The following is a 22,679-nucleotide window of genomic DNA, read 5'->3' as shown; positions in this document are numbered from 1 at the left end:
TCACTTGCCCTTTTCATTTTCAACAAGAGTGGGTGCTTTCTGGCGCACAAAAACTACGTCTCTTGTACAGTCAAGCCATAGAAAAGGGGTGTGGGCATGCACAATTGTTTTAAGAGGCGTCAGGCGAGAGATGCCCAGGCAGTGGTGGATATTAAAGTAGTGTTTACAGTTGTTTGATGAAAAGGAGGGTGGTTGGGGGGGAAAACTGACGCATTCAAACAAAATCTTAGAGCGAAGGGGGAAACGAATGTATAAAAAAAAATCAGCATTTGCCACAATATGAACACCACATTACTGCTGCATCATCTTTTTGCCTTTTCCCCGACGCTGAACGTTTGAAATGCAGAACTGCATGTGGTGGCAGGCGACCACCACGGCCACGATCAAAAACACATTTTGGCAAAACGTAGAACTCCTCAACGCTCGCATGTACACAACTTGTGAAACAAAAACAAAAATCACTACAGCGGTACTACTGGTTATTAAATAAACAATAATCGTCATTAATACAAATACTTGTACATGAGCTGGATGTAGATCCCGCTTCGTGTTGCCAAGAGAAACATTTAAATTATTTTGAGATGTGCAGCTGCAACCCAGTTCCTGCTCAGTGCTATTCTTTTTTTTAAACGAGAAAAAAAACACAGATTTGGCCTACCAGCAAAAACACATGGATAAACATTGATCATGGGAACACATTCCACAGTTGAAGGTCAGAGGTGTTAAGTATTCTTTCAGTTTATATAAAATGATGACTGGTATTTCTGTACTCATCTAGAAACATTTTAAACAATATATCTCGAGCATCACTAAAGCATTGTTGATGAGCCTAATTTGGTAAGCGTACGAATCTCCTACAGGTTTAGTCTTGCGTTAAAAATTATTCTGTTTGACCCGTTGTCTATTAGCTTCATCTCCCCAACCGTTTGACTACATTTGGTTAAAAAAAATATTACACAAGGGAGACACACACGGATTTGCTTTTTCACATAGAGCAGAGGCGAGACACACGGAGCTATCATGCACGTGCCAACATTCCACATGGTGAATTTAAGAGGCATTACTTTGTCCAGTGGTAACTAATGTAATACGTATGCTTATTTTACAAGACTTGGGTATTTGCTGCCATAATAGTTATAACAAAGAAAGAGATATAGAAAAAAAAATGGAAAAGGGCACTTGTAGAAATTATGCAAGTAAAACAAAATAAAAATGCCCAAAAATATATATTTAATATAAAACATTAAAGCAATATATCTACAAAGTGCAGTATTCGATAATTGGACACCTGCCATAAAGAGATATACACATATATATTTGTAATCTTGCTCTCTATTTTATACTCTCAAAGTACACGTTTATAGTGGATTAAATCTGAATACGGTTCATTAAGGCAGAAACAGAAAACACCGACTAGGCAGCGCTGACGAAGCATGGTGGTGGGGGGGGGGTTAAGCAGCGTGAAGAGATGGCAGCGCCAGCACTTTGTGATGCTCTCCACGAGAGCATGGGACAGGGCTGCGGTAAATCCAGCAGAGACACATCAGTTGCACTTACAAGGCTTCGCACGATCGTGGATATGTATTCACTCGCTCGCTTCTCCTTTCGTTGCTTTTCCCTATTGTCGCTAAATTGCTCTTGGAAATCCAAACACATTAATGAGTGCAATAATTTTTTTTGTTTGAAACGTAATGCGTGGTAATTTTCTGTTTGTTTTGTTTGTTTGTTTGTAAGACTTTAATAAAAGGATCTCGGCACACAAATGCGGTATTTGTCTCCCTTGGATAAATTCAACCGACAGCGTCGGGCCCCCCCCTCCCCCCGATCCTCGCCCTACTCGTAACATCGGCGTGCTGGCACATCGGCTACGCCTGGGTGGCCTGCTTGTACTGCCCGTTGGTTTTACTCGAGAGCTTCACTCCGTTGTAGAGCTCAAAGTTGTAGCCGTCCAGTGGCGTGGGCCCGTTGCCAATGGTGTGGAGCGCGGTGGTGGAGGAGACGGGGCGGGCGCGCGAACACACGCAGTAGAGCAGCAGCGACGCGCACACCATGCCCATCACGATGCCCAGCGCGCTGATGGTGATGATGGTGATGAGCATCGGGTCTAATGCCTGGCCGAGGCTTGGCACGGTGGCGGTGACCCTTGTGCTATCCTTGCTCAGGCTCTTGCCTCCTCCTGGCCCTGACTCTGGCATCCACGGTCTTGAATCTACGGTTTGAACAATAAGCACAAAGTACAGTATTAATGGTTGCAATGCTGTTTGTGGATTGAGATGAAGGTGAATCTTACAATGCATACGAGTTGCACAGTATTTCGGAAATGTAAGGGTATTTCAGCGAGTAAAGTGAATGGTAATGCAGTCGGCTTATGTATGATTTTGGGAAATATTGCACAGCGAATGGGATGTGACCCGCATGTTCATGCGCAATTTTCTAAAGATCAATGTGCTTGCCACGAAATGACACCTCATTGGAGCGGTCAACTCTTACTCATATACAGCTAAAGTTATTAAAACATGTATAATAGAGGTTTTTTATGGGTTAGATTGCGTAAATATATAAATGTGTCGTTAAACCTGCCACCACCCGACACAGCCAATAAGTAAGGGTTGTCACGTAAACAGAACATGCAAATTCGTCACTCGTACAGCACTAACCGGTGTGGTCGAGATCTAAGCCACAACATTTACAATCTGAGTACGACGTTTCGCCAGTAATTACAACTAGCTTCATCAGGCGACAGCCAGATTTGTGGAGAAATCCTCCTGTTTCGTTCCTTAAATAGCAGGGTAGATGTGATGACGTCACGTGTGTGCCCTTGACGCGAAGGGGGGGGGGGTTAATGGATGCATATAAAGTAACGAATTGGCATGTTCTGTTTACGTAACAAACCTTACTAATTGGCTGTGTCGGTGGTGGTGGGTTTAACGACACTTTTAGAAATTTACGCGATCTAACCCAAAAAAACCCTGAATTATGGATGATATTGGTTGCGAAAGCCTACGTGTTAAACTGTTAATCAAACAATTGGAGCTGCAATGTGGTTATATCGGCAATAATCACAGCAGTCACGTATGGGCGGTATATCTGATTGGGGCAAAACATACATTGCCTTCACTCTAGCTGTGAAGCTTTAAGAAACATCAATCATTTTTGCCCGGGGGTCTTCTGTTAACTTTTCTGGTAGGCAGAATACACATACTTTGAGAAGTTAAAACGCCATGGTTTATTGAACGGACTGTTCCCAAATGTATCCTTCCGTCCATTTATATTTGATTAATTAAAATAAACCTCTCAACAGGAGCAACTGGTCTAACACATCAGCGACCATCGCAAATATTGTCATGTGCTGATGCAGCCGCTCCACTCGTTTGTAAACATTGCCTGCCGCAGTTTACACCGTTGTTATTCACATTTCAGCTTAATTTGGAAAGAATACCCTCAGAGGATAACTTTTAAAGACAATGAAACCTCAATCTTAAAGTCCGTCAGGGGACCAGAAAAATGAACAATAGTTCTGGGAAATGTGTTGGCACGGGAAATGTTGTTTCCTGCCATCAAAAGCGAGGATGCTCCCGCTGTCTGTCTCCCACTCTTGCTTCTCTCTCTCTCACTCTGACCGGCTTATCTGATGCTGTATCGCCCTCCCGTTAAAGCCTCTCGCTCATCTGTACGTCTCTCACGCCGCGTACGCATCTATCGCTCGATGGATCTCTCCCACGCCGTGCCGAGCCTCCACTCTCCCCACGTCGCACATCTCCTGCGCTGTGCCTCTCCCCGCTTCTCTCACTTTACACGTCTCCCTCCACGCAGGTCGTGCATCTCCCACCTTTGTGTGCACGGCGGCATCTCCCCAGCTCTCCACGCCTCTCACGGCACTATTCCTTTCTGATCTCGTCAAGGAGCATAAACCATCACACGAGCTCCGGTCATCCTTTTGGATAGCCATGGAACAAAGACGGCCACTTCACTTCATCGTGCGCTTCCGCGGCTATCTGGAACGTTCTTCCTTCTGATACTAGGAAGCCACCGGAGCTATGCACTTTTAAATAATCTGGATTGAAAACTCATGTCTATCGAACTGTCGTTTGTGTTTAGTTTGTTGTCCTCCCCTCGCACCTCCAATTAGCACGGTTGGCTACGTACGGTGCGAAAGAAGTTCAACATACATACATAGACTCACACAGAGACCCATAGATTCACACAGAGACCCATAGACACACAAAGAGACCCACAGTTTGTAGTCCATCCCCTACACCTCTAACGAGCATGGTTGGCTACGTACAGTGCAAAAAAATGTCAACATACATAAATACTCCATGCATCTCCCACCTATCTCACACCTCTCTCCACACATCTCCCCCTCTTCATGAATCTTCCATCTCTCACTCCATGCATCTCCAGACATATGTGATGGAATTATTTATACCTTTTGTTATTAAGTTAAACAAGTGATTGTGAATTGTATAAATAAAGGCGGAAATATTTCAAATACTATGTATTGCCATATTTTCACCACGTGAGATGTTCTGTTGGAGGGTCGCCGTTATGTGTGCGTACAGTGAAATGAAAAATGTTAATGGTCGAATTACGTCGCGAAAAGTGCACTGACCAAAAATTAACCGATACGGAAGAAAAAAAATCACTGCCGCATTGCGACAATGTAGATTGTAATGAGAATATGTTTAATATTTTTTAGTCGTACGTAAAGTTGATGAGAAACGTGGATATTTGAGAGAACGACCGGAACGACGTGAGGATTGCACGTTGAGAATTCCTGCTGATAGTGGGGCGGCGGTGGTGGCGGTGGGGTTGAGTGCATTATTTAGTTTTGCTAAATTGCCTAGTTTCCAGTTGAGTGTGACAGCCATTGGTCAGTGGGGAGAGAGCACGACCTCAGCCCGTGGGGAGGGAGTCTGGTCTATCTGTTTGGCGATTATTTATTACCTGCGCCGGATGGCGGGAGATAAAAGGTGACTGGGAGAATGAATGTTAGAAGAATAAAAACACCCCCCCCCCACCCTTTCCATCTGGCGTCCATTAGCCGCCGCTTGGTATGGGTAATAAATAAAACGCAGACAACGCAGCGTTGCCTTCTCAAAGCAGACTCGTGCCTTACCAGCGCCGGTCTAATTTAAACATTCACGTGGCAAGCGCTGGGAGGTGCTAAGGGGCCATCCATTGAGTAGGTACGCAAAAATCTGTAAAAACTTGACCCCTCCCCCCTTCCCTGTACGCACGCGGACTTTTTACAACCCCCACCCCCCCCCCCATCTGCGTACGTACGCCTGACACATCCCTCCCTACCCCCCCAGAATCCTATAGAACGGCCGATATTTAATCCACGCAGAAACGATCAAGGATCAATTAATCAACAGATAGTCCACCGCCGGACTATCTAACTCATTTGAAGGCCAATGTAGACAAATCATTATTATCGAGGCTTCACACCCCCCCCCCCCCGTTTCCTATGCGTACGCACATTGTCAGTAGACCCCCCCATACGCAAGCGTACGCATTTGGGTTAACCCCCCCCTCCCCCCTCCATGCGTACATACTAAATGGATGGCCCCTAACGAACTGGAGCTCCCACAATTTCAAGTGCGCCCCCCCCCGCCCTGAGAAGTAGTGGGGCAATCCATAACGGTAACATTGAAGGGCTCGTAGTGTGAGGCCCTTTCTGCTTTGAAGCCGTTTGTCAACGTTGTGTGGCGGTAATCATTCAAGGCTACGTATTTTGAATTGGCTACTGGTCATTAATTTGTTGCTGTAAATACGCATTTTATGACCGAATCGCCCTGCACGCGCCCGATATCGTCACATCTCGGATGCTAAGCAGGTCACAGCCTGGATAATGCTTTTTGAATGAGCGACCACCACTCACAGAATGGGTGTCATAGCCTGCGTCGAGACCATGTCGTCAGCAGACAGCGGCGCAGGACATCTGCTGTGCTACTTCTACTCCGCACCAACGTCTTTGCGTCCCACCTTCACCAGCCCGCAATGGCCAGCGTGCTCAAGTATGGTCAGATAACCCCCCACGACCCCGTGGCGTGGGAAAGGCGCTCATCCCGCAGTCGAATGGCACGAGGGCCGTGTACTAGGGCTGAACGATTTGGGGAAAAGATCTAATTGCGATTTTTCTGACATTGCGATTTGATTTGCGATAAAAAAAAGTCAAGCTTCAGTTCAATATTAACAGTGTAATTGATTTAAAACATGTGATGGAGCATTACCACATGATACCATCAAAATATGAACAGCTCTATATATTCTAATGCAAGGATGAGAACTTAAAATATATTACTTGCTTCCAACATGTATCTATTAAAATGTTTTAATTGAAATAGAACAATCAAACATAGAACATAAATAAAGTTATAATAATAAAAATAAACCAATTCCAATAAGTATTAGGACTTTTCAAATCTCCAAAAACCGCAGCTTTTGCGATTTGCTAATCGCATTGTTTCAAATTGCGATTTTGATTTGAAATCGATTAATCGTTCAGGCCTACCGTGTACACCACGTGCATGTGCGTCATAATGATAGTGACGCTCCTCTGCAGTGGGCTTACTTGGCATTCTGGGAAACCAATGCCGAGGTTTTGGCGCCTTTGGATCTAGGTCGAAAAAACGTTCCTTTAAAACCGATGCAGTTTCGCGTTAGAGTTTCGTTGTCCTTCAACCGCGCCTCCGATTGGCATGGTTGGCTACGTACGGTGCTGAAGAAGTTCAACGTACATCCATGCCCGTGCGACTGCAGTGCAGCTCATTCTCAGGACCGCACAAACCGCGGCACTCGTGTGCTCTACGAAGCGTGTGAGGGCTTCAACGTGCTGCCGTTGTTTTGGCGAAGGGAAAATGATCGACATTTTCTCGAAATCCACTTCGCAATCCGGCGACAACTGATACTCAAAACTCCTGAGTGGTGTGACTCATAAACGAAGGGCTGTTAATTTGTTATGGAAGAGGTGCAATTCTGGATAACAGTAGATGTTTGCCAAATTACGTTTATAATATATCACCGAAGCAGAATTTCAGCGTGGTATTGGAGGAGTTGAAATAATGTGACAAGTCTCCACTAATCTTGGTAAAATTGTTTGAAAATGAGCTCCGCGTCTTCACAGTCATGATAAATGCATCGAGGGCTGCTTAATTAGCTGATGTAGAGCCAATAAAGCGACAGTGGCCCATAAAGGCTGTTTCACACGTCTAATTAACTATTTAAACCCTGCAGCCTAAGCACCTTTGGCTGCACACATAAACAGAAAATCATTTATGTAGCCGTGCAGTGCTGCTTGTTTTTATTAAGGCTGGAATATTTGAACTCGATCACCGGCCAAAGCTAAAGCCAAATGTCCAAGAAGCTTGTTTTCAAAAGCTCTGGAAGAGTCAAGAATGTTTAGACATTCTTATGACATGTGGTTAATGCATTCTTTAAATTCAATGATCTATTGTAAACATATACAAAAAGTCAGTGTTCTCCATGCTTGTTTGACACTTAACTCCAGTGGCAGCTATAGGTTTTGTGGATACAATATATTATTGGGCTTGGGAAGAGACAGCGAACCTATTGAAGATACTCCTTTAACAGAGCTGCAGGTATCTCTGAAGAGTGCATGGTTCAATAAAATAAATGATCCCAACTGATCCTCTCCGTGATTCTGGAGATCCAATCCACATCAGTTTTTCGATCCAATCCTGGGCGATTGAAATTGGATTTCAGTGATTGCGTATAGGAGAACTCTTATCCGCGGTTATGGGGGGGGGGGGGGCGCACGGACCAATATTGCAGCTCCTATTATCTGTGGGGTTATCCACGCTTCTACTTTTCTCCATTGGGTACAAAAATGTGTGCATAACCAGTGAATAACTCGTGCATATTTTCCCAAGTGACAACTTGATTTCATTGGCTGTCGGAAGGCAGATGCTTAGTTAAAATTTGACATTACTGTAGACCTACATGATCTCACCCCCAAAAATGTTAAATCATGATTCATATTAGTCGCGAAAGTCTACGAGTGTACATTTACAAACTCTCGTTTGTGTTGCTGATTTGTAAATTTCGCTTTGTTTTCGATTTATTAGCAGAGATGTAACCTGTGTATGTAATAATAGTTCGTAAATTAATTCTACAGTAGACTTTGCCTGATGACGACCGCTTGTGTTGCGATCGAAACGTCGTGATTTGTTTTATTTAAATTGTATTTCTAGCTACGTGACTTTACCGAATGAACCAAAGCGTAAGTAGCTACGGTGTCTCATCTGATAAATATAGATAGAACAGGATGAACTGAAATACAAGACAAAATGCCTTCGACTCGCACAAGTTTAACTGATCTGAAATCTCCTGGCACTCATTTTTCATCCTGATACAGGCATCAGTCCAGATGGTCACATCTGGGTTTCCACAGTCCCAATGGAATTTCACTCAAATTGGGTTTTTTTCTTTCTTCTGAAAATAGGTTTGAGGTGTTAAATTAGGTTTGTGAATTTACATCTCGGTTTTTTTTGCTTGTAGTAATACAAACATTTAATAATACATTGCATCCATGTCGGCACTGTGTATGTTAGCTGTTTTTCTTCTGGATATAAAGCATGAGGTTAACCTCGAGCATTTATGTCAGTTCATATTTCCTCCCCACTGTCTTTGCTTTAGAGGTCACGGAGCATATTCTAAATCTAATAACGAGGAAAATCCTCGAACTCGACTAATGTGCAATTGGAGATTTGCAATTGGAGATTTTAAAACGTTCATTTCAGCTTTGATCAAAAACAAATGTGCAACGTAATAATAAATGTCACAATATTAAATTAAGTTAATATACGTTAATACTGTGTTGCTTAGCACGATATCACATTAATGTAGATATATATTTTAAGTATTTCGTTTTCTTAATCGACATTTTTGGACACGTTTCAACAAACCAATGCCATTTCACGAGGCGTGTAATTTAGAGATACATGTCGTATAAATTGTTCAGAAATATTATACGTGACATTTGTTTTGCTCATGTTAATCTTGAGCCCAACTTTGCATTCATGTTTACTAAGCTCTTAAATCAATTCCCATCAAGCATTTCTATTTGCTCTCATAATGGCAAATGTCTTCAACAAGTCTGAGGCAGTTGACATTGTCTTTCCATTTACGTGCATGCCCTTATCTCTCCAATTTCAGAAACGTCTTTTGATGCCATGCAGACAATTTTGATGTAAGCACGTTGCTCTTTGTACGAATCATCATGTGCTTCGATACTTTCTGCATGCGATCCAAGTGTAGCTGTTACATTTTTGTTAAATTGTCCACCAGAGTCACGGACAAAAAGTTTGTTAAACAACGTCAGATGGACACGACTGGAAAACACGTAAGAATCATTGTACAGCCAGGGCAGTTCTAGAAGGTGGTCCGAAATTACAGTTCTTACATAAAGAGGTGGATTAATTTTGTGAAAACTGTAATGAAAATGGACGTGCCGATGTGCCTCAAGAACTATTTTTTAAAATAAGTGTATATTAATGTCCCCACTGTGACATATGGATTACAAACATTAAACATGACGAATTAAAAACGAGAGCTAAAAAAACGTGCAAAGCATCGAAAGGTGCATGCATGGAATTACAGTGAGAACAACGGAGGAACACGTGGATTGAATAACATGCATTAAAACTCATTTGCAGGAACATGATGAATCACAAGGCCATGAGAGATGGCAGCTTATGGAGGCCTTCATCCAACAGTGCATATAATATGGTTAATAATGGCAATGACTTCGTAAAATCGCTATTTAATTGTAAAAAAAAATCCTTAATTTTAAAAGCTATTATTTTATATCCATTTCCTTTAACTTTGAATGCATTACACTTCGTGCAAAAGTTACATCAATAACTTATTTCATGTATGGAACTTGTACAGTAAAGGAATATTTATCTAAAGCAGATAAAGTATCTACATCATGGCATCTCCTTTGGCGTCCTCTGGTCTAACACCGTTTGAGACGAGGCTCAAAAGAAAGCTGTCTCTGGTGTGGACCAATCAGTTTCAAGGACAATGCATATATTATCAGAGTATGTTTTTTGGTTGTATTCTGACCACAAGTATTGTAGTTAATGCAGACATGATTCCTTGTAAAAGGTTTCAGTTTGGTGTTTTAACCAAACTGTTTTGTTGCCAGAAAAAAGGGGAAAACCCTATTCTCATAGCAGATAGCGTAAAAAAGCTTGGTAATTTGACATTCAAAGCGCCAGGAAAACAAGAGGAAGCTGTAATGGGTGGGTCTGCATATAGGATGGAGGCAACAGGTAACAAACATGGGACACTCAGAGAACAAAAGGAAGATATCGATCATATGATGGAGACTGTAAATGTGCTAACCTTGGAGGTCAGGCGTCATCTGTTCAACAGCTGCAAAATCTAGCAGAAGGAAGCAATGGTGAGGTTCATGCGGCATCAACAGCAATGGTCATAATGACCGTACAGTCTTGGTAGGCCATAATGCCCATACAAGGCACCACGGTGGCGAGACATAAACTACCTCGCCTGGTATACAGGAGGTCGTGGGTTCAAACCTGACCCTGATGCCTGTATGTTCGTAGTTTGCATGTTCTCTCTCCCCGTAGTTTCGTGGATTTTTTTCCGGGTCATCCGGTTTTTCCCTCCACATTTAGAAACATGCGTTTAGAATTTGGCTGCAATACATTTTCACGTGATAAGCCACTTCGTTGAGTTTGTGGCCAGGTCATTTCTGAAAAAAAGAGCTTAACAGCTCAGTGGACATTACCTGGTAAAATAAAAAAAAATGTTTAGCTTAGTTTTTAGTTTGATTACCCCCCCCCCCCCCCTAGTTTTAACACATTCAGTAATTTACTTATTGTTGCAGGGGGGTGCAGTGGTGGTGAGGCACTGTGATTCCCGGTCACGGATAATATTGTTGGCGAGTGATAACCTAACTGGTTGTTGGCCTCCCCTTCATCAACTCGAAATGACCAGCATAGTGAAGAATGTTCAAACAACCCCGTAACCAACACGGGCTTTGGGAGATTTTCATTCACTTATTGAATGTTATATTTTTTTTAAACAAATACTGCATACAGTAATGTATTATTTGTGAGTAGAACGTTGCATGCAATTTTACATTTATATTCTTAAATGTCGAGTTGAAGTGTCTCTCTGCTCAAATGGGCATAGGGAAGAGTCCATATTTACTGGCAGCACTGTGCATTGAACAGTAAAGTGTACACTTCAACCTTCGGCACGGCCCCTCAAGAATTAGATGTAATCTTCTTATTTCGTTTGGCTAACGTAGATGCAGAGCAACAAGTACAATTTCACATTCGGGTGGTCAGGCCAGATGATCGCGTCAGGAGCAGCGAAGTGAATGGATCGGGCATTGTTTCGTTATACATTGCACGGTCCGTTCTGGATGACCACAGTCACACACTGTAGAGTTTTTAATTGTACATTTTTGTGCATCAGGTATCCGCATCTGCTTCCATGGTGTGTGCAGTGGATGCAGTTTAGAGTGGACAATGGGCTTCGTGGAAGATAAAACCCAGGGATCTTCGGCGTTGGGTCTTTCACAACAAGGTGTTTATCTTCTTGGTTCTTTCGGTAAAGTCACGTAGAAGGGAAATAATAAAAGAATAAAAATAAAACATAATAAAATACAATTCTCACGACGTTTCGGCCACAACGCAAGCAGCCGTCCTCAGGTGAAGAACAGGTCTGTCGGAAAGACAGCGTCTGAATGAACACCACCAAGTTTGGCAGCGCATATTTAACCTGGGTTAGAGGAGGAAGGGCGCCTTGACAAAGGGATTTGCATATCAACAGAGGAATTTAGCATATTTATGGAAAATGCAGATATGGGATTAGTCACTACTTGTGGAATGCGTAGGAGGTGGGGGGGTCTCAAAGTCATATTATGCCCGTGCATTATGTAGGATTAGCAGCAACAAAGGGAGGAAGTAGGGTTAGCAGTAAAAAAGGGAAGGAATTTTAATAGTAAGGAGCTGCAGCAGCCAAACCATCACGTGACTTTACCGAAAGAACCAAGAAGATGAATCCCTGCAGTCACGACAGCTTTAAATCGAAATTTAACAAGGTGTTTGTTTGTGACTTAATTTTGAACCCCATTCAGCTCTCCAAGCTTCACCGGGGTTGAACTCTTATTGTTAAGTAATAACTTTATACTGTACTAGCTTGTACTAGCCGGCTTCGCCCGGGACTTGGATCCACCACGCCCGGCCACCTTTGTCTCCCCAGTGGCGATGTTCACACACCACACCAGTTACTCGTTTGAGGCTGAGTCGACCTAGGGGAGGCCCAGGACCAGTTAAAATAATTGCCACCGGCGGTGGCCGTGAGCGGGAATCGAACACGGGTCGCCGGGTTCGTAGCGCAGCGCGCTAACCACGACACTACAATGCGTTACGCTTCCACATGCGCGGGTCACGTGACAGATTTGACGTCACAGCTCACTTGCAGTGCAAAAAATCGATGCATTATTGAGCTCCCCCCCTTAAAAGGTGTATATTTATAATTTTTGCATGATGTACATTCTGGAAAGTACCCACATGGCAAATTTCAAGTTTGTTGCATGTCTGGAAGTACGCTAAACATTTTGAACAGACACACATAATCACAACTTTGCCTTTTATATATATGGAGATTACTGCAGAGTAAACATTACCAGCAAGAGTCCGGAGTCATGGGTACTCAGCGTGAGTGTCATGACCGGCGGTGCAATAACACCACCAAGACCGTGGAGTCAAGACGTCTTGTAGCGCACAACTCTGAGACATTAACCTCCCAGCTCTCACGAGACAAGCTCGTGCCATGCCCAGGTGATTATCATCCCCACCACCCTTCCAAAACACACGCAATGTTTTCTTCTGCTAGAACGTTAGGGCAGATGTTGATATTCCACATTTTTAGTTCATGCAAAAAAAGATAACCGATATTTATCCATCATAAGCAACCACTGTTGACCTTTTGCAGAGCAGACTCTCAATTTGGCATGGTTATAAACGAAGTAGAATTCCATAAATGAATTGAGATCAAGCAATTAACGGCGGCACTGAACATCCCTCTGTCGCTCAGACCAGCGGACGACGTGCTGTAATCCATTTGGTAATCGTCAGCCTGGTTCAGGTGTTAACAGAGGTGTGGAAAAAAGAAAAAAATCACCGATTAAATCCGAGGAGTAATTTGCCCAATTTTACAATTACAGTTTGAATGTATGCAGGGTCTAATGCAATTTGTGTACAAAAAAAAAACTGGCTGCACACGCATTATGGGAACAAAAGAGAGGTGGTTATATTTTTTAAGTGAGGTGCAATTTAAATCACTGCCTAGACGGGGGACATCAGTGCTAGTGCAGAGAAACGGTCTTGAGCGTGGATTTGAACAGCGGAAGGAATTCTGCAGCATGAATGGTCTAGTACTAATTGATCGTTGAAAACTGTACTTGCGCTCTGGTGGTGAGGAGATGTTATCTCCCTCTCCTGGTCGGCATGAGTCATGGATTTAATCTCCTACCCTGACGATGCCTACATACGACAGTTGTAGTTTGCGTGCTCTCTCTCTCTCTGTGGTGGTTGTGTCGATTATTCTCCGGGTCCTCTGGTTTATCCCTCCACATTTGGAATCAACATGCCTTTAGATTATACTGGTAGGAACCTCCAGGTTACACCAGCCCACAGGGGATTATTGTGTCCGTCGTGCAGGGAGGGGTTGGGTGGGGAGGGGAGGGTGGGGAGGGGCTGGGTGGGGAGGGTGGGGCTGGGTGGGGAGGGGAGGGGCTGGGTGGAAAGGGTGGGGAGGGGCTGGGTGGGGAGGGTGGGGAGGGGCTTGGTGGGGTGGGTGGGGCTGGGTGGGGAAGGGCTGGTCACCCCGTGGTGCCCTTATAAAACTCAACGTTTAACCTACTCACGCCGGCTTGTGTCCACCCTCACAGTCGGGCATATTTGCGGAATACTCCACGCCGCCGTTGACCCTGGCCATTGACCGAGCAACCCAACGTTCCTACTAGCTCCCTCCGCAGGAATGTGTTTTGGCTGCTACTATAAATTCCCATGCGTAATGATAAAAGCTACTTTGATGAGTTGTCACGTGTGGCCAGGGCATCACTCTGTGGGCTTTAACTGGTAAATAAAATAGTTATATAAAAATGACACCCCAAGTCTCAATCTAGTAGTCACATCTGGAAATTTGCCAATGAAAGTATCTCCACAGTAGGTGCAATACAATCTGGACGCCACACAAATAAATAGACTCCTCATCATCATCAACAACAGTGATGCATCAATCCACTGCTGGATGACGGCCTCTACAAGTTGGGGCTATATATCTGTCATTGTTCTGTGACACCATGAAACCATCTTGCTCTTACACATAAGCTAATCTCACAGTTCTCTCTCTATATATATCCATGGTGGTTGTCCTCTTAGGCGTGTTCTCTCCTTTGGCAGGCATCCCATCGCCAGTTTTGTCCACTGACTATCATGGTTCTAGTGGTGTCCTACGCAAGCACACTTTTTGCTGCAGTCAACACGATGTTTCTGTCATGACTTAAAGCTTTCGTGACTGCAGGAATACATATTTTATGGGTCTTTCGGTAAAGCCACGTAGATAGAAAAATACTAAAAATATCACGACGTTTCGATCGCAACACCTGAAGACGATTGCTTGTGTTGCGATCGAAACGTCGTGATATTTTTTTATTATTTTTCTTCTATCTACGTGGCTTTACCGAAAGACCCATAGAATACGATGTTTCTGGTTTGCATTTGTTCTCAAATACACGTGTTGTTCTTATTCCTATCTGGGTAATTCCCTGCATTAATCTGACCACGTTCCTTGGTGTATATTTCAGTTTTCGCTTCATTATCTCGGTCACTGTCCACACATCCGATTCATGTCACAGCGGAGAACGTAGTACCCATCAACATCTTCACCACCGTCACCACTATTTACACTTTCACCATGCTCAACAACTTAATAACGTATGTTACACTATCACCAAGAATATGAATCCCTGCAGTCACGAAAGCTTTAAATCAAAACGTATGTGATGTCTACCATCACCTTCACCACCATCTTAAAATGTACTGAAATGTTTATCATCACAAGAAGCATGATGACCAAAACCCACATTGCCACTACCATCGCAAGCTCCACCATCATTATCACCTCCACCTACATCATCATCATCACTATTTTAAATACGATCATTATCAACATCACCCTCAACCGTCATCATAACGTTTTAACCATTTAATATTTTCCAAAATTATTGAAGAACTAAACAAGGAAGGCTGCAGAGTTGAGCTTAAACATGTCCGTTGGACAAAAGGAAGGACACAGTTGGAAAGCACAACCGAGTGTGTGTAAAACTGTGCCAATTGTTGCACAGGCAAAGTGAGAGTGGGTTGGAGTGGTTTTGTAAAATTTTACTTGAAACTAAAATCAACTTACAAATGTGCCCAAAGGGGAACGTTTTGCATCATTGTATATTGTCTGCTCTGGCATATGAATTGAAAATGAAGAAACTATTTTTTGATAATTGCCTTTTTACCCTTCTATCTGGCAACAAAATTATCAGTTTTGTTGCCAGATAGAAGGGTAAAAAAAACAATTTTCATATTTTTAACTGGCAAATGAGGTTCCAATGGTGTAAACTATTTTTTGTTTTATTTGATGTGCTTCTTGTGGTCAGTGGCTGGTCTTGTGTGGTAAATGCTTGATTGTGCGTTCGGGACACCGGTAAGAAATTCTGAGATTGCTTTGGTATAACGTGGCATTTTTACATTTCCATGACAAAGCCAAGATCCTTCGGATTATATTATTGCCTTATGTTTGTCACAAATTGGTTTGTAGCTACTTGTTAAGTTACGGGGTGATTTTGTAAACCATCAAGAAAAACTAGATTTGTATAATGTGTGCACATTAGTTGCTGATGAAAACTATCAATGTCGTGAAAGAGTTGTACAATCACTGCAGATGAAGCGTTGCTCCTTCACCGTGGAGCTTATTTAACAAACACCGAGAATCAATAATCGGAATTTCAGATTTGTCACCATTTAGATGAGAAAATGTTGCCACATCAAGTTTATGTGTGGAGCGGTGGCACAGCGGATTTGCGTCAATTCGCTTGGAAACTGGTGAGCAGAGTTAAATTCCTGGCAGAGGCCAACATAAGTGGCGATTGTTTGAACCGGTCTTAGGCCCTCCTTGTCATGCACTGATCAGCCATGGGGAAGTATTGACAAAACAAACCTCCATAACCAACACGGCATGGACAGGCTTTTATCCAGCAATAGATTGACAAAAGGGTGTATAAAAAAGTAGTGGGTGTACGATGAATGTGCAGTGGCCATCACTGACCACCGCTATAACTTTGCACTGCTACAGTGTTTAGGTGCTGCTGCCAGTAATTGGCAGCATGAGTCCACTCGCAGTGAAATATCACAGCATGCCAGCCATGTGCAGGCAAAGTGGGCTCCTGAGCAGTTGAACCGAACAAGCAAGCGTTCATATTTTGTTGTTACAGGTAAGAGAGTTACCCTAGCTTGTGGCACGTCTAATGTACACGTTCTAAGTCCACTGGCGTAGACGTTGGTAAGTTTTATGATGGTTTCATGATTTAAAAGTGTTGTGAAAGCAGATTGTGTTCATCATGGAAGACAATGCATGGAGAGCCTATGTTGTTTATGTTGATTGTGGTTACTGATGTGGTAAAATGTAATGCCAATAGGAGTTTGGGAAACTTGAGAATTAAAGCAAAATACTGTTCAGTCGATTTTGAAACGTATTATTCAGACTTTGTATTTCAGAGGCACTTAGGGTGGATTGTTCTGTAAACACGTGCCCTAATAGGCTTCGGTCAATGTATAATTCGAGATAAAGTACATTGCAGAGTTAATAGAAAAAAAATAAGTATGTGATATTATGTTGTAAGTGTAGTATTGTGGTAATATAAATTTGTTATAATATTGATTGGCAATTTTTCTAAAGAGATCATTATTGTACTGATACGGAAATACGGAAACAGTGACACCTCATCTGGTTATAGGAAACCACGCTGAACATCGCGGTGAAGTATGGTCAATTTATCCTCACGACTGATCCAGCATGGGAAGGCCTTCATCCAGCAGTGGATTTACAAAGGGCCGTGATTTGTTAACGTTATTTTATTATTGTACAAACCATAAAAAACATGCAATCTACCATATATATTTCAAATACAATAAAGCCATTGCTTTTCTTCAATAGAATCCACCTTCCGCCTTCATATCTCCCACTTTAATTGAGGCTGTCTCTGTATAAAATATATATATTTTTTTTTACACTCGGTCGCAAAAACCAATCATTAACGGCAACCTCAACCCTCTTTGTCACTCAAGACCCAGACACTTCTGCAGATCTTTCGTCGTGGCGTGAAACAAATAACAGTCATTTGGTGCTTGGTTTGAGCTATAGAATTGATTTTTGGAGTCAAAGGAAGCCACATTCCCTAACGGTGGCTTGTGCTTGGTGAGATTATGTGCAATGGAACATGGTTACGGAATACCACGAGTTCGTTAGTCCACAACACATTTGTGCACTCTGACCAGACACTCAAAATGTTGAATATGCCTGCCAAAAATGTATACATTCGAGTTTGCTAATTTGACGTCATTTTGCACAATTTTATCCTGTTGGTGCTATTGGTGTCATGTCATGTGATCAGACAAAGAATCCATTCCGTTCTGTCACAGCCAGCAGTGAGTGCTCCCCTTCGTGTTAACAGCCCATGGAATCAGTTATCACAGAGCAACCCTTGAGGTCCCATTCAAGTGACCACCGGTCCAACCAGCAGATGGCCTCACTCTGCATGTAAGAGTACTGTTTGTTGGAATAACAGTGAAATTGACGTTTTAATTTGGCCAAAGTAAGTGCAGAACTAATAATTTATAGTGATCAGTTTGTGTGTGCTCATTGGTGACTGAGCTGAGAGCATCATCATCATCTCGCTACACTTGGGAACTCACATGAATCCCAAGCGGTGCCTGGATTGGAACCGAGGATCTCAACAGTGGCGGCTTAGTGCTTCCACCCTCTTGAGCCACTCAGCAACCTCCCATTCAAAACAAAGGCATTACCTGCCTTTGGCAGAAGTATTCTTGTCATAATATTTTCTTCATCTTGATTAACTCAATGCATGCAAATGTAGCACGTAAACAAATCATTGAAAATAAACATCTTCCAAAAAATTTACCGTTTCAGCAATTTAGGAATATGCACGGTGCCGTTTTTAGAAAAAGGTTTTTTTTTCTTCAAAGCATGCCCGCCCCAATCCATTTTGGATAACTTTGGATCATTAAAATGTAAAATAATAAAATGAAATCAGAGATGGTCACTGCCATGAAAAAATAATGAGAATGGGCTCGAATTGCCTCTAGATCAGAGACAAATGAAAATGAAACTGTCCTTTTGGACAAAGGCGTGAAATTAGTTTTCCTCAAGATATGTTTTTTATTCAGAAGAGGAAGTCTGCTTTGTGATAACTCCCAATTATAAAAGTAATGTTTGCAAACTGGAATCTTGATGTATTCCATCATAAATTATATAGGCAGTGCTTCTCTCCGAGACTGCTTTTGGGATGAAAGGGTACAATAATTACTCTGGAGGTCAACACGAGCAAAATTGCTGCTCTGCAAAAATTTCACAAAAAGGCACCTTCAGGATTTAATTATTTATAAAAGTCGATGAACATGAAAGTGATTATGAATCAAACTTTGACACTGATTCCAATTATGCACCCTTTATTCAGGGCTCACATGATTATCTAAGTCCCCATTTTTCAAAGATGGAAACACACCAATTTCAAATGAAATATTGCCGACGCTTAACCACAACGGAGCTGGTAACAGCGAAAAATATTCCCCATATGATAAGACGCAAAGATATCGATTGCACTTGCTGTGTTAATTCTCAGCAGGATATTTAATCATTTAGATTTATATAAACAATCTTATAGTATTCAAGTCTATAAATCGTATTTTGGCTCAGTCTTAATGTAAAAAAAATCCGGTTGAGCTTTGACCTAAAAACTACAGTACAACTGTTGCTAGGTAACTATACGCTTTCAGGCTGCCTTATATTTTTTTGTTCGTACAGACAGGCATGTCTATTAAGTGAAACACATACATCAGTTATTAAACAATCACTGACTTGGAAATATGTACATTTTGCGTTGAGCATTATACGGGGAAATGCTGCATTTCACAAAACCAGAAACAGACAACGCTTCAGACGTAATCCTTTCACCTAATCTGTGTGTACCAGATATGAGCAACGCAGAATTTCTCTCTCACAATATGTTTCTAGGATTGAACAAAGAGGGATGCAAAGTGAAAATGTTGTTTACCTGGGGGCCAACTTGTTGAAGTCTTGTTATCATATTTAACCTCGTACATATCATCATATTCGTCCAATATCAGCTCCGTGTCATCTTCAACATTTCCAGGAAATCCTGAAACGGAGATAAACCCATAGACAACGATTGCCTAAGGATCCTTTGCATCATCACTGTGTCTGATTTTGTTTTTCATGGAAGGTAGCCCAAGAAACAATGTCAGTAGTACTGTCTTATAAACGAGATTAAGTATTTAGTGCGCTTACGTTACATGCCAATGCCTGAAGAAAATGTTTTCTTCAGAGACGTTTTGTAGAGTTATGTTATTTGGAGAGATTTGGGTTTTTTTAGTCCGTGCGGACTGCTGCAAACCACTGCCAATGCCATAGAAATAAAACACGTTGGGTATTACAGTATTTTGTAGATGCATACTTGTGCTCTGCATCCGGGGTGTCAAGTTGATTGTGAAGCATCATCACTGTAAAACGTGTACATTCTTGGACGAAACTTCTGATGTTCAAGCGGGTTGCCATCTTCTTAAAGTGACATTACTAATAGTGTGCTTGCTTGACTTTTTCAAGCCAACCTCTCTGTTCTCAAGGTGAGGCCTGTAAGGCCCAGGGCTATATGATGACACACACCGTGTCACGGGAGCCAGTAGAGTGAAAAGAATATGGGGCAAAGTACGCAGAAGGTGAATTCAAAACTCATAGTTGTGGCAACACCACCCTCTTGCTTGGGACAGCCAGTGTTTCTGAGTTGGAATGCCAGTTTTATTTTTACAGGAATATATTGCATCTGCTGCATGTACACGCATGATCAATTCTATTTTATTCCGCTCAATTGTTTGTAAACAATGGTATGCTATTTATGATTCGAATCACTGAAAAAAGAATGCCACAGAACACATTGTTGCGAGGTTTTTTCATTCCTAATAAAAAAGCGGGAGTCACTGAGTAAATAAAAAGGAATCTTCCAATCGTTTTGTTCTTGCGACAATTATTTAATTTGGAAATGTGTATAAACATGTGTACATTACTGAAGAGCATTTATAAACCAACAACCCTAACGACATGATTTAAAGTCCACAAAAACAATTAACCCCTCGTGATATTTTTGTAGGAAAATTTAAAATAAACATAAGCACTGCATATTCATCTGCTCGTATCTTCATACAGTAGTGCTCGTCTGCACGTTTGGCTTACATACAACAGACGTATCGCGCTGTTTTACAAACGTGAATTCACGTGTCAAATATAATGCTCGCTCCGCCTCTAAGCCTGTTTGAAACATTTTAAAATCGCAAGCGCCAATTCAGTCCTCCTGCCACCAATTCAACGAAACGACTGTGAATGCGATGGCAGTGGAGGAGCGAGATTTCCCTCGCAGCAGGAACGGCGGATCAGTGTCTGCCTTATGTCCTCGGAGGCTGCTCTGAACACGACATCGGACGAGCAGCAGTCCAGAAGAGTGACTGATTATACACTTGAAAACATTCCATCACGTTTATTCGCATTAGACACCGTACAAAAAGGGACGACACATGTTAGCACTATAATGGCTTCTTTCTCTCTCAGGCGCTAGACACAAGGGAAACTGAGCATTAATGAAAAACAATAGTGTCCTACCTGGAGGCAGACCGAGTACTCCTGGGAAGGCATTGAAAGGCTCTGTAAGAGGAAAGGTGCTTGATCAATTTACACATGTGTGAATCGAGGCTTATGGACACAATCTAAACAATTGCAATTGGGGTGTAATTTCAGTTTTGTGAATGCTAAATATTGACAATTTGAGGTTTAAAGTGTGTAAGCGAATATTATATGGATGTGTCCCTTTGGGAAAATGGTAACAGCTGTCGAGGAAATTCAGTTCATTGAGAGTTTACATGAAGAAGCGGAAGAAATGTAGAGGGTTTGGGCTACTACCAAAAAGCACGTCCGCTAAAATGAATGCTACATCTGTCCTTGGTTTTGAATTCATTCGTATAAAAAATGCATATCCTACTTTTGCAAATGAAACAGTTGAATACTGTGTTTTGTTCTTTCCATGACTTCTGTAAAGTCGAACGAACATGAATTTTGGAGTATATTTTTGTTAATTTTCTTGCTGATCGCTATACAGTCGGTGCTTATTTAGAATGTGTGACCACTATTTGGGGTACTTACTCAGGCAGTGCATGAGAGGGATTTTGTCGTTGAACTTCACATCGTCAACAGCCAAGCACCCATTGTGCCCGTCACCCATCTTTCCTTCCAGGATGACCTGCGGGTACCGATCATGAGCCTTTGTTGCATTGGTTGTAATTTTACATGTCACATTCGAGTACTCCGTCATAATGTATTTTTTTTGTAAACACGTTCTTTCGGAGTGGGCAGGTAGGAACTTGGTTGGACAGCGCATTCGTGCACGACAGAAAGCTCGCGGTCACGTGACGCACTTCAACCAATCCGGGAGCGTACATGTTTGGGAGGGGCTATGCACGACAGACAAATAATCCCTGGTAGGCAGTGTGAAACTGTTGTTCCTACATGTATCATAATGAAATATATTATTGTGCAACATTTTCAAATATAGAGTGGTATATCCAGAGCGATAATATTCAGTCAAGATGTATTCTTTAACCATGCAAGGAACATTTTAGATGAATTATTTTGCATGTGAGGGAGACATTAACCATGGTTTCAAAATAATAATTCTTAAAATGTAGTTGCCGCTAATGTGTTTAAACATTGGGGTTTTGGCTTAGAAGCTGCAAGCAATGAGCTACGTTGTAAATGATACCAGGGTCTTTAACATCCATACCGTTACAGATGGCAGATGAAATTAACAATTCCCTGTACAAATGACGAGGCAGCTGCTGGATTCAAATTGTTCCATATCAAACTAAATATTGCAGGTTATAAAAATAACAAAAGCCCACAATATAAATGCATTAATTCCATGATGTGAAATGAGAGTATTGTGGATTGCCTACTAATATATAAATTAAGCTTTTTCTTTTTTTTGCATCCCGATATTTGCATAACCTAAGAATATAGACTGGTGATTAATGAAAGACTAAGAGTAACGGTGACAGAATAATATACCATGAAATGCAATGAATTATTAAACGAATCACATATCTATCAAATGTATAACCAGGAAATACAACTGTTCGGCTACAGGGGGGAAAAAATAATCCAAAATGACAGCGAATTTGCATTTCCCATTTGGCGGTCGGATATTTGTCACATGTGTGGTTATTTGGAGCGAGTCCCAAATATAATTAGCAGACAGCTGT

The 22,679-nt window shown here is 42.0% G+C and overlaps 1 protein-coding gene across 2 annotated transcripts in view; it reads right to left on the bottom strand.

Moving 5' to 3' along the window:
- Positions 1–1,207: 1,207 nt before the first annotated feature.
- LOC144729515 (neuropilin-2-like) overlaps positions 1,208–22,679 on the bottom strand; it is a 143,699-nt gene continuing 122,227 nt past the window's right edge. The window contains exons 15-19 of one of the 2 annotated variants that reach the window (XM_078609846.1): positions 21,565–21,661; positions 21,028–21,069; positions 19,412–19,516; positions 10,375–10,413; positions 1,208–2,209 (exon numbers count right to left, since the gene is read on the bottom strand). In XM_078609846.1, coding sequence (XP_078465972.1) covers positions 1,866–2,209; positions 10,375–10,413; positions 19,412–19,516; positions 21,028–21,069; positions 21,565–21,661 — 627 coding nt within the window. In that variant the 3' untranslated portion in view covers positions 1,208–1,865. The remainder of the gene's footprint in view (positions 2,210–10,374; positions 10,414–19,411; positions 19,517–21,027; positions 21,070–21,564; positions 21,662–22,679) is intronic. The other variant, XM_078609849.1, reaches the window with a different exon arrangement.

The sequence above is a fragment of the Lampetra planeri genome, chromosome 2 (assembly GCF_965212315.1).
Source record: "Lampetra planeri chromosome 2, kcLamPlan1.2.h2, whole genome shotgun sequence".
Taxonomy (NCBI): domain Eukaryota; kingdom Metazoa; phylum Chordata; class Hyperoartia; order Petromyzontiformes; family Petromyzontidae; genus Lampetra; species Lampetra planeri.
Note: the sequence above shows the minus strand (reverse complement) of the source record. Positions and strands in the feature narration are given on the sequence as shown.